Source organism: Macaca mulatta, chromosome 2, assembly GCF_049350105.2.
Source record: "Macaca mulatta isolate MMU2019108-1 chromosome 2, T2T-MMU8v2.0, whole genome shotgun sequence".
Classification (NCBI taxonomy): domain Eukaryota; kingdom Metazoa; phylum Chordata; class Mammalia; order Primates; family Cercopithecidae; genus Macaca; species Macaca mulatta.
The window spans coordinates 176,796,180-176,809,373 of record NC_133407.1 but is presented as its reverse complement, the minus strand read 5'-3'; the positions used below and the strand labels follow the sequence as shown (position 1 = coordinate 176,809,373).

General features: G+C 41.5%; 1 protein-coding gene across 1 annotated transcript; it reads left to right on the top strand.

The window, feature by feature from the left end:
* Positions 1-4,119: 4,119 nt before the first annotated feature.
* LOC144339544 (uncharacterized) lies at positions 4,120-11,873 on the top strand. Its single transcript, XM_077994300.1, has 2 exons — positions 4,120-4,235; positions 9,604-11,873. The coding sequence occupies exon 2, from the start codon at positions 9,607-9,609 to the stop codon at positions 10,471-10,473; it is 867 nt and encodes a 288-aa protein (XP_077850426.1). The 5' UTR covers positions 4,120-4,235; positions 9,604-9,606; the 3' UTR covers positions 10,474-11,873.
* The last annotated feature ends 1,321 nt before the right edge of the window (positions 11,874-13,194 follow it).

Here is a 13,194-nt window from a genome sequence, read left to right as displayed (position 1 = left end):
CAGTCATGCCCACAGGCCAAACTTCAACATTCCCTTCTGCTGACCCCAAGACTTTAGACAAAGATTTCCTCTCCTAACCAATCCCAAATCAAAGAATCTTTGAATCCACCTATAACCTGACAGTCCCTGCTTCAAAATATCCCACCATTTTGGGCCAAACCAATGTATAACCTCCATGTATTTATTTATCATTTTATCTGTAACATCTTTTTTGAAATTTAACCCTGCCTTTAAAACCGCTTGCTTGTAAACCATCAAGGAAGTCAGGTCTTAACCGTTAGCTGTCCAATTCTCCTTGCTTGGCACCCTGCAAATAAACACCATGCCTTCTCTTGCTGCAAATCTCAGTGTGAATGTTTGGTTTTACTGTGCCAGATAAGCAGACCCAGGCTTGGTTTGGCAAAACCAACCAGGCCACAAGGTGTCACTGCTTTTGCCCTTTCTCACACAGTCCTTTTGCTTCTTCCTCAACTACTATTTAATAATGGTTTCCTCTGAACTCAAAACTATTCTAGAAGGGCAGTGAATTGAACGGTCCACAATAGAATGTGACTCAGACTACACTATGAGTGTCCATCCTCTTGCACACAATGATTTACCTAAGCAAGGTCAAGTAGAATCCTTCTCAGAGGTTGACAAGGCTACTGAAAGAGGGATAGTTTTTCTCCTTCTGTGAGATCATCATTTTTTAAAAACTAGCTAATCTGGACCCTCCAGGAACCATCTAGATGCCACACAGAGACAGTCTGTCTTGAGAATAAAGCCAAGAAGAGGCAAGCACAGCATAATTTAGAACTGCTCTCACTAACAGAGTTGCCACCATGCAATGTTTTACATTTGAACCGATTCAGAATAAATGGAAATAGTTTATTTTCTCAGTTGCCATTAGCCGCACTTCAAGTACTCAATAGTCACACATGACAATTGAATTAGACAGTTGAGATATAGAACATTTCTATCATTACAGAGTGTTTTATTGAACAGCATGATCTAAAGGAAGAAACTGAGTTCTAATTTTATCCTTTAAACCCCTGTATCCAGCATTGCCTAAAGCTGCATCCACTTTAAATTTCATTTTGATTTAAGCTAACATAATGAAAGTATGTTTAACTTTTACTTGTGATCTTTAAAAATTTGTAACATAAACTAGCCCTCGGTCCTTTTCCTCAGAACTAGATGCAGAAAACATACAACTTTCTCATGTTTTTCCAGGGTTTTTTTTTTTTTTTTTTTTCCCCCATGAACTGTCCTAAGAAGACTCAACCTCAAGGTCTGCTTCAGAAAATATATACACACACATAAGCACACATATTTACCATGAAAAGAAATTTGAGGCAGGGGTTTGGTAGGTGTTATCACAAAGCCAATCTCTAGTGTCAAAGATAACCAAACCTGGACATTGTTTAAAGTGGTGAAAACAGATTTTATTCAGTAATTGTTAACAGTAGGAGAAAGAGCAGAGCTGCATTCTGATTTGCAGAGAGGTGACTGGGCAACTTAAAGCAGGGAGTCAAGTGAAAAATTACAGTGAGTCAGTATAAATGCCATTAGGCCAGCTGTGTCTGCTGGCTGGCAATTACTGAAGTTAGGATTCTGGTGTGTTACAGAACCTGGAAGACAGAGACTCTATCCTTCCTGATGATTGCATTTCAAAGGAATGGCTTTCAGGCCCTTGAGAAAGACACTCTTGAGTTGTGTGAAATACAAATACATCTCAAAGAAACAGAGAAATGATTTACCATTTTTTTGTTTGTTTAGTAAACATTCTAAGAAAGGGAAACCTATCATCAGATATTGAGTAGAACAAAAGGAAAATTTTTTTGATAGCCCAGAGCTTTTCAAGACAGGAACTCAAAAGAGGACTGGGTTGTCCCAGAGACAGGCCTTAGGTTGCTATAAGCCATGTTAAAGTTTGGTCAAGTCTCCGTAGTGCACGGGTTTGAATGGAGTATTTGTACGTAGAGTTCTTTGCAGTTCTCATTACCTAGATTTTTCCAGAATGCAAAGTCAAATGCAAATTATGTAATGTAATCTACAGGGCAACACTCTGATAAAGTGGATATCATTATCCACTTTACAGATGAGGGAACTAAAGCTCAGAGGGCTTAAACTACTTGTTCAGGTCACATACCAAAAAATTAAGAAGCATATTGGAATCCAGATTTCTGACAAAATTGTGTTTTTCCTCGTATCGCCCATAACTTGTCTCCCTACAGATTTCCCTAATTTTTCATGCATGTTTCTGTAACTAGTTTTCACAGAAGTGCCCTTGCCTTTAAATGGCAAAGCCCGTAAGATTTGAATAGGAAGGAAAAAAAACCTCAGAAGATGTCAGAAACTTGTGATTAACAGGCAGCAGGTGTATAAACTGAAAGTGTGAGACTCACATCCATTGTCATCTCAGCAAATGGCTTGGTCCCAAAGTTGCTGAAGGGGGAAATTTGATTATCTTTGCTTCCCCAGAAGACTGATAAATCGAATTCAGACTGTTATTGTTCCAGATACAGCCCGAATCTTCCATAGGATTTTAATCAGCAGCAGCATTATGTAGCATATGGGAGTTATTTGGCTGAAAGGAGACTCCAACTGTCACTGGTACATCCGCTCAACATGAAAGGAAAATAATAATACAAAATAATGGGGCTTTCTTATCTACAGAACAACTTCCCTCTGAGAAACTCTGTGGTTTACTGTACTACATCTTTACAACATCCTGTCATATACGTGGGTCAAGCTACTACTTGACTATAATCTTGGATGCTTACTGGCTGATTCCACCAACATTTTAATGTCTTTCATAGCTCTTTCTCTATCTCAACTTATAAATCCCATTTCCTCTTTTCAATCTTTTCTGTTCTCTTTATTGGTTGATTAACTTTCGCCCATCCCTCCCCATTTAAATTGTCTCATCTTTCATTCGTCTTTCTCAGTACTATGTGTTTTCCTTTCCTACCTTTATTTTATAGAAGCCTAGATTGGAAATTAGGATTTGTATGGCAATAGAGTCTTTAGTTCAATTACATCATCCTGTTTTTCTACAGTAAAGGGGAAATGTAAATTCACTTTACTTATTTACTCCCTTAGTCACCAGAACTCTATTGAATGTGTTTGTTTCAAGATTTGAAAGTAACACACAGTCTTTCCCTTCAAATATGGAAGACAAATCAACAGCTAATGACAATAGAATGTGATAACTGTCATCTTCTTACTGAGCCTATTAAAGTACAGAGAAAACACACCAAGTGCACTAAAGGTTTGTAAACGCACCAATCAGCACTCTGTAAAAACGCACCAATCAGCGCTCTGTGTCTAGCTAAAGGATTGTAAACACACCAATCAGTACCCTGTAAAAATACACCAATCAGCGCTCTGTGTCTAGCTAAAGGTTTGTAAACGTATCAATCAACATGCTGCAAACACAGACCAATCAGCACTCTGTAAAATGGACCAATCAGCGCTCTGTAAAATGGACCAATCAGCAGGACGTGGACGGGGCCAAATACGGAAATAAAAGCTGGCCACCCAAGTCAGTAGGGGCAACCTGCTCGGGTCCCTTTCCATGCTGTGGAAAGGTTGTTCTTTTGCTCTTCGCAATAAATCTCGCTACTGCTCACTCTTTGAGTCCGCACTACCTTTATGACCTGTAACACTCACTGCGAAGAGTCCGGAGCTGCACGCCCCGGCCATAGCGAATAATAATTAAAGATTAAATGCCTGAGCTATATTCATTTCCACCCCACACCTTCTCCCTGGATTTACCTTCTTCCCTGTATTAATACCGCCATTAAAAGATGGCGCTCTTCCTGCTTCTTCTTCATTCATTTTTCCCTCGCCCGCGAAAAGACTACCTGACAGCGCAGGCGCAACATGACGTCCGACCGGAGAAACCGAAGCCTATCTGGCCACGCCTTCTGCAATGAGGTCATTTCCACCTTAGCCCAACCCCTTCCCCTCCAAATGTATATAAGGCATTGCATTACCACCATTAAACGAGACTTGATCAGAGCACTGTCTTGTCTCCATTTCTCGTGTCTCTTGTTCCCCAAATTCCCACCCCCTCCTCCAGGGCCTACACTGACTATCCCACAGGCCGGGATACGTGGTGCCCAACGTGGGGCCTGGAAACGAGGGACTCCGTGAGGAAGAGGACGCCAAAGGACGGTCAACCGCTAACGAAGACAAAAGGAGTCAAACTCTTCCGATCACCGCGGGAACCTGCCGCGTCAGAATCGAAGGTAAGTGACGCGTCCGAAATGGGACAAGAATTAAGCCAACATCAAATATATGTAGGACAATTAAAAGAGGCTTTAAAGATACGAGGAGTAAAGGTTAAAGGTAATGATTTGTTTAAATTTTTTGATTTTGTAAAAGACACTTGCCCTTGGTTCCCACAGGAAGGAACTATTGATATTAAAAGATGGCGTAGAGTAGGGGATTGTTTTCAGGACTATTATAATACTTTTGGGCCAGAAAAAATTCCTGTAACTGCCTTCTCTTATTGGAACCTCATTAGAGATTTAATAGATAAGAAGGAGGCCAATCCGCAAGTCATGGCTGCGGTCGCTCAGACAGAGCATATTTTAAAGGTTAGCTCCCGCTCTAACCTTACAAAGCCTCCGCAAGATACGGAGGAAGATCTTATTTCCCTCGAAAGTGATCATGAGGAAATCAAGTCTCCTTCTGTAACAGATAAAGAAATACCACACGAAAACAAACCAAAAAAATACCCAATTTTACAGATGCTTCAAAAGGAGGAGGAAATTAATAAGCCTAATCAATCGGATATAAATTGGGATGATTTAGAGGAAGAGGCGGCTAAATATCACAACCCTGATTTGCCTCCCTGTTCTTCATACCCACCCCCATATAATAAGACACATAATGAGGCTTCTGCGCCCATTGTTATGGCAGCAATAGATCCCAAAGAAGAATTAAAGCAAAAAATTGCTCAACTAGAAGAACAGATTAAACTTGAAGAGTTACATCAATCATTGATAATTAGGCTCCAAAAGCTAAAAACAGGAAATGAAAAAATACCTAACTCAGACGCTATGGAGGGTTCCTTGCACCCACTTCAGCGGCCTGGACAACATGTTCCAAGAGGGGGGTTAGTTGCTAGCCGACATAGAGAAGACTCCTCCCCCAAAGACGTTTTTCCAGTCACTGAAACCATAGATGAACAGGGACAGGCTTGGAGGCATCATACTGGATTTGATTTTATTATTATAAAAGAGTTAAAGACTGCTGCCCCTCAGTATGGGGCTACTGCTCCATATACTCTTGCTATAGTGGAATCTGTAGCTGAGAATTGGCTCACTCCTACAGACTGGAATACCTTAGTCAGGGCAGTTCTTTCTGGGGGAGACCACTTAATTTGGAAGTTAGAGTTCTTTGAAAATTGTAGAGATACAGCTAAAAGAAATCAACAGGCAGGAAACGGTTGGGATTTTGATATGTTAACTGGTTCAGGTAATTATGCAGACACTCAGGCCCAAATGCAATATGACCCTGGACTGTTCTCACAAATCCAGGCTGCTGCTACAAAGGCCTGGAGAAAACTTCCCGTTAAAGGAGATCCAGGGGCCTCGCTCACAGCGGTTAAACAAGGACCCGATGAGCCATTTTCAGACTTTGTGCATAGACTTATGACCACGGCAGGTAGAATCTTTGGAAATGCAGAAACGGGTGTAGATTATGTTAAACAGTTAGCTTATGAAAATGCTAACCCCGCCTGCCAAACGGCAATCAGACCTTATCGAAAGAAAACAGATTTAACAGGATACATTCGCCTTTGTTCAGATATTGGGCCCTCATATCAACAAGGCCTAGCAATGGCCGCCGCTTTTAGCGGCCAAACAGTAAGAGATTTCCTCATTAACAAAGGTAAAGATAAAGGGGGATGTTTTAGATGCGGTAAAAGGGGACACTTTGCAAAAGATTGCTGTGAAAATCAAAATAAGAGTCCAGAAGCAAAAATCCCAGGCCTTTGCCCAAGGTGTAAAAGAGGAAGGCACTGGGCAAACGAATGTAAATCTAAAACTGACAGTCAAGGAAATCCTTTACCCCCCAGGCAGGGAAACGGGATGAGGGGCCAGCCTCAGGCCCCAAAACAAGCATATGGGGCAGTCATCTTTGTTCCAGCCAGCAACAGCAATCCATTTCAAAGCTTAGTAGAGCAACCCCAGGAAGTGCAGGATTGGACCTCAGTTCCACCTCCCACACAATACTAACACCTGAAATGGGACCGCAAACCTTATATACCGGAATATATGGACCCTTACCACCTAACACTTTTGGGCTACTTTTAGGAAGAAGTAGTGTCACCATGAGAGGCTTACAAGTCCTCCCTGGAGTTATCGATAATGATTATGAAGGAGAAATTAAAATTATGGCCAGAGCTATTGATAGTATTATTACTGTCCCTCAAGGAGTTAGAATAGCTCAGTTACTCCTGCTACCTTTGGTTAAAACAGATCATAATATCCAATACTCTAATAGAAATATAAAAGGTTTCGGATCATCAGATATATATTGGGTGCAACCAATTACAAATCAAAAACCCTCTCTAACCTTATGGTTAGACGGGAAGGCATTCACTGGACTAATAGACACAGGGGCTGATGTAACTATCATTAAACAGGAAGATTGGCCCTCTCATTGGTCTACCACAGAAACTTTAACTCACTTGAGAGGAATTGGACAAAGCAGTAATCCTAAACAAAGTTCTAAATACCTAACATGGACAGATAAAGAAAACAATTCAGGCCTCATTAAGCCATTTGTCATCCCTTATCTACCTGTTAACCTTTGGGGGCGAGATCTATTTTCTCAAATGAAAATTATAATGTGTAGTCCAAATGATATAGTTACTGCACAAATGTTAACTCAAGGATACACCCCTGGTAAAGGTCTTGGAAAAGGAGAGAACGGTATCCCACAGCCTATACTGGTTTCAGGACAACTTGATAAAAAGGGGTTTGGAAATTTTTAGCTCAGGCCACTGACATACCTGCCCCCCAAAGGTGCGCTGACCCCATTACTTGGAAGTCAGATGAGCCCGTTTGGGTTGATCAGTGGCCTTTACTCAATGATAAACTAAGTGCTGCCCAACAGTTAGTGCAGGAACAACTAGCAGCAGGACATATTGAGGAAAGTAATTCCCCTTGGAATACACCTATTTTTGTTATTGTCTGGTAAATGGAGACTCTTACAAGATTTAAGAGCAGTAAATATCACTATGATCCTTATGGGTGCCTTACAACCAGGATTGCCTTCACCGGTTGCGATTCCTCAAAAATATTTTAAAATCATTATTGACCTTAAAGATTGCTTTTTTACAATTCCCCTTCACCCTGCTGACCAGAAAAGATTTGCCTTTAGTCTTCCATCTACAAATTTTAAACAACCAATGAAGCGCTATCAATGGAAAGTCTTACCTCAGGGTATGGCCAATAGTCCTACCTTGTGTCAAAAATATGTAGCTGCCGCTATAGAGCCAGTCAGAAAAACATGGGCACAAATGTATATTATACATTATATGGATGATATTTTAATAGCAGGAGAAATTGGCGAACAAGTCTTACAGTGCTTCGCCCAACTCAAACAAGAGTTAACAGCAGCCGGACTACAGATAGCCCCAGAAAAGGTACAATTACAAGATCCATACACTTATCTTGGTTTCCAGATTAATGGACCCAAAATCATTAATCAAAAGGCCGTTATACGTCGTGATCATTTAAAAACTTTAAATGATTTCCAAAAATTACTGGGAGACATAAATTGGCTTCGACCATACTTAAAGCTCACCATAGGAGAGTTAAAACCTCTTTTCGATATATTAAAAGGAGACTCTAATCCAAAATCCCCCAGGTCCATTACTAAAGAAGCATTAATAACACTCCAACAGGTAGAACATGCCATTGCAACACAATTTGTTACCGGTATTGATTATTCTCAGCCATTAATATTCCTTATTTTTAACACAACAATAACCCCTACTGGCTTATTTTGGCAGAACAATCCCATTATGTGGGTACACCTGCCCTCCTCCCCTAAAAAGGTTTTGTTGCCTTATTATGATGCCATAGCTGATCTAATTATCTTGGGAAGAGAAAACAGTAGAAAATACTTTGGAATAGAACCCTCTACCATTATACAGCCCTACACTCAATCACGCATCCATTGGCTGTTACAAAATACGGAAGCCTGGCCAATTGCTTGCGCTTCTTATACTGGCGTGATTGACAACCATTACCCACCTAACAAACTTATTCAATTTTGTAAACTTCATGCGTTTGTATTTCCCCATATTACCAGTAAAGAACCTCTCAATGACGCATTACTAATTTTCACTGATGGATCTTCCACAGGACTTGCCGCTTACACTTACAATAATGTAGTCGTTAAATTCCAGACCACTTATACATCAGCTCAGCTGGTCGAATTGCAAGCTATAATTGCAGCACTATCAGCCTTTCCTTGTCAGCCACTTAACATTTATACAGACAGCGCCTACCTGGCTCATTCAATACCCCTCTTAGAGACTGTGTCTCAAATTAAACATATTTCAGACACAGCTAACCTATTTTTACAATGTCAACAACTTATCCGAAAAAGGACTACTCCCTTTTTTCTTGGGCATATTAGAGCACATTCAGGATTACCGGGACCTCTAACACAAGGTAACGCAACAGCTGACACGGCAACAAAAACCATAGCCACAGTCACTACAGACAATTTGCAACAAGTGCAAAAAGCACATGCCTTACATCATTTAAACGCCCAAACCTTAAGACTTATGTTTAAACTTACCAGAGAACAAGCTCGACAAATAGTTAAACAATGCGCCAACTGCATAACATATTTACCTGTTCCCCATCTAGGAGTTAACCCCCGAGGACTCATCCCCAACGAAATTTGGCAAATGGACGTTACTCACCACTTAGAATTCGGTCAACTAAAATATATCCATGTATGCATAGACACCTATAGTGGATTCATCAGTGCAACTCTCCAAACAGGAGAGGCCACCAAACATGTCATAGCTCATTTATTACACTGCTTTTCTATTTTAGGAATACCCAAACAAATCAAAACAGATAATGGCCCCGGTTATATAGCCAAAACCTTCTTACAATTTTGTAATACCCTACAAATTAAACATACCACAGGCATTCCCTATAATCCCCAAGGACAAGGTATAGTAGAAAGAGCTCATCTGTCATTAAAAACTATTATCACAAAATTAAAAGGGGGGAGCTGGTACCCCGTGAAGGGTACCCCCAGAAACATACTCAATCATGCCCTGTTTATCCTTAATTTTTTAAATTTGGACAGTCATGGAAAATCGGCTGCCGACCGTTTCTGGCATCCTGAATCTCAAAAACAGTTTGCAATGGTAAAATGGAAAGATCCACTTGATAGTTCATGGCATGGCCCCGATCCAGTTTTAATTTGGGGAAGAGGCTCAGTATGCATCTTCTCACAAAAAAATGATGCAGCCAGATGGCTGCCTGAAAGATTGGTAAGACAAATAAATCATAACCATTGTCAGTCCAGGGAAGATAAATCTTCCTGAGAAGTCCTTTCCTTCTTGTTTTTCAGAAAATGAAGCCTAACATGAAATTCCTTTGGAGAATAATCGCTCTATATAACATAGTGACAGTCTATGCAGGTTTTGGTGACCCTCGTAAGGCAAAAGAATTATTACGAAAACAATACGGCCAGCCTTGTGACTGCAGAGGGGGACAAATATCTGAACCTCCGTCAGATAGAATCACCCAGGTGACCTGCACGGGCAAGACAGCTTACCTAATGCCAAACCAGTTATGGAAATGTAAGTCTACCCCAAGAGATACCTCACCTAGCGGGCCACTCCTAGAATGCCCTTGTAGCTCTTTCCTATCTTCTGTACATAGTTCCTGTTATACCTCCTATCAACAATGCAAATCAGGCAATAGAACATATTATACGGCCACGTTACTAAAAACACAAATTGGAGGCATCAATGACGTACAAGTATTAGGATCCACTAATAAACTTGTACAATCTCCTTGTAACGGCCAAAAAGGAAAGCCTGTTTGTTGGAGCACTACCGCCCCCATTCACATTTCTGATGGAGGAGGCCCATTAGATATTGCAAGAATTAAAACCGTCCAGAAAAAATTAGAAGGAATTCATAAAGCTCCATATCCTGAACTTCAATATCACCCTTTAGCCCTGCCTGAGCTTAGAGATAATTTTAGGCTCGATGCCCAAACCTTTGATATCCTCAATGCTACTTACAATTTACTTCAAATGTCCAATACAAGCCTGGCCCACGATTGTTGGCTTTGTCTTAAAATGGGCCCCCCTATTCCTCTAGCCATACCTAACCTTTCATTGCCCTATGTCAATTACTCAAATGAATCCTTAGTAAATAATTCCTGTCCTATTACTCCCCCCCCCCTTAGTTCAACCGATGACGTTTTCTAATTCCTCTTGCCTCTTTTCACCATCATATAATAACACTAAAGAAATTGATTTAGGCTATGTTGTGTTTGGCAACTGTACTTCCATAATCAATGCCACCAACCCTTTGTGTGCTATAAATGGCTCGGTTTCCGTTTGTGGAAACAACATGGCATATACGTATCTACCTACAAATTGGACAGGACTTTGTGTTCTGGCCACTCTTCTCCCCGACATTGATATCATCCCTGGAGATGAACCTATCCCCATCTCCGCTATTGAACATTTTATTTATAGACCGAAACGAGCCATACAATTTATTCCCTTGTTGGCTGGACTAGGAATCACCACTGCTTTTACTACAGGAGCCACAGGCCTAGGAGTCTCACTAACCCAATATACTAAATTATCCAATCAATTAATCTCAGATGTACGGACCTTATCCAGTACTATACAAGATTTACAAGACCAAGTAGACTTGTTAGCTGAAGTAGTTCTCCAAAATAGAAGAGGTCTAGATTTGTTAATGGCAGAACAGGGAGGGATATGTTTGGCTTTACAGGAAAAGTGCTGTTTTTACGCCAACAAATCCGGAATCGTCAGAGATAAGATAAAAACTTTGCAAGAAGAACTAGAAAAGCGCAGAAAAGGCCTGGCCGCCAATCCACTATGGACTGGACTCGATGGACTTCTCCCCTATCTCCTGCTATTTCTTGGTCCTTTACTCACTCTTCTACTCTTCCTCACTCTCAGGCCTATAATCCTTAATAAGCTTATGGCATTTGTCAGACAACAAATCGAGGCCTTCCAGGCCAAACCTATACAGGTTCATTATCATCGCCTTGAGATGACTGAAAATGGTGAGTCTTATTTACCTTAATAAGACCACCTCCCCTGTGTGCTGAACTGGACAGTCAATGACGGGTAAGAGGACACTATCTCCATCGGAGCCTAAGACAGGAGGGCCGCCCTTGCTGCTGCCTTATCCCATGACGGGCCTAGAAGGTGGGGGTGAGTTGACCCAACCTAAGACAGGCGCAGTTCCCGAGGGGTTTTCTTGTCATAAAAATACAAAAAGGGGGACCTGTCCGGAGCTGCACGCCCCGGCCATAGCGAATAATAATTAAAGATTAAACGCCTGAGCTATATTCATTTCCACCCCACACCTTCTCCCTGGATTTACCTTCTTCCCTGTATTAATACCGCCATTAAAAGATGGCGCTCTTCCTGCTTCTTCTTCATTCATTTCTCCCGCGCCCGCGAAAAGACTACCTGACAGCGCAGGCGCAACATGACGTCCGACCGGAGAAACCGAAGCCTATCTGGCCACGCCTTCCGCAATGAGGTCATTTCCGCCTTAGCCCAACCCCTTCCCCTCCAAATGTATATAAGGCATTGCATTACCACCATTAAACGAGACTTGAGGCCGGGCGCGGTGGCTCACGCCTGTAATCCCAGCACTTTGGGAGGCCGAGGCGGGCGGATCACAAGGTCAGGAGATCGAGACCACGGTGAAACCCCGTCTCTACTAAAAATACAAAAAATTAGCCGGGCGCGGTTGTGGGCGCCTGTAGTCCCAGCTACTCGGGAGGCTGAGGCAGGAGAATGGCGTGAACCCGGGAGGCGGAGCTTGCAGTGAGCCGAGATCGCGCCACTGCACTCCAGCCTGGGCGACAGAGCGAGACTCCGTCTCAAAAAAAAAAAAAAAAAAAAAAAAAAAAAAAAAACGAGACTTGATCAGAGCACTGTCTTGTCTCCATTTCTCATGTCTCTTGTTCCCCAAATTCCCACCCCCTCCTCCAGGGCCTACACTGACTATCCCGCGGGCTGGGATAGCGAAGGTCTGCGGCTTCACTCCAGAAGTCAGCAAGACCACGAACCCACCAGAAGGAAGAAACTGTGGACACATCTGAACATCAGAGGAACAAACTCCAGATACACCATCTTTAAGAAGTGTGACACTTACTGCGAGGGTCCGCGGCTTCATTCTTGAAGTCAGCAAGACCAAGAACCCACTGGAAGGAACCAATTCTGGACACACTATTAGCACCAACATTTCTTTAAAAACTATCAAGACTCCTTTGAAATTCCTATATATTGTCCAAAACGTGTATTTAAAACTGGTGAACTAGTCATAGCCAGTTTTACGCCCTTGCGTAAGAGATAAACTTTATCAAATGGCAGTGAAAAGAAAAGGATGGTTAGAAAGAGAAATGATCATGAATTACACACTAATTCAGTAGTGGAGCAAGCTAGAAGGTACTATTTCCTATCCCTGTCTCTGGACCTAATCATGTAACTTCAAAAACTCAAAAGAGAGAGAAGTGCCTTCTCTACCATGACATTACCATCAAAGTGTTCAAGTTTAGAAAGGAATACCTAAAGTAATGAATGCTTGCAAAAGAAAATCTATGCTGTCTGTACATGGGTTGGAATTCAGTAAAAAAGAATTCCTCCTTCAGAATTAATAATGAAAAAAAAAAAGGGATTTCATTAGCATCAAAAAACCTATGTCATTAGCATCAAACCCCAGGAAAAATCAGGCAGGAAAACAATTCTGAGTGTCTCAGATAAGGCCTGAAAATCAGAATCTAGTCACTTGGGATCCTGAGAGGAGTGATGTTGTTGAGAGCTTATGCTGAGTGTAAAAATTACGTAGCAAAAGGTCTCCATATAAGATTATAATATAATCCTTTTTTAAAAAATAGAAATAAACTTTTGTTCCTTTCTCTTTGTATAAACACA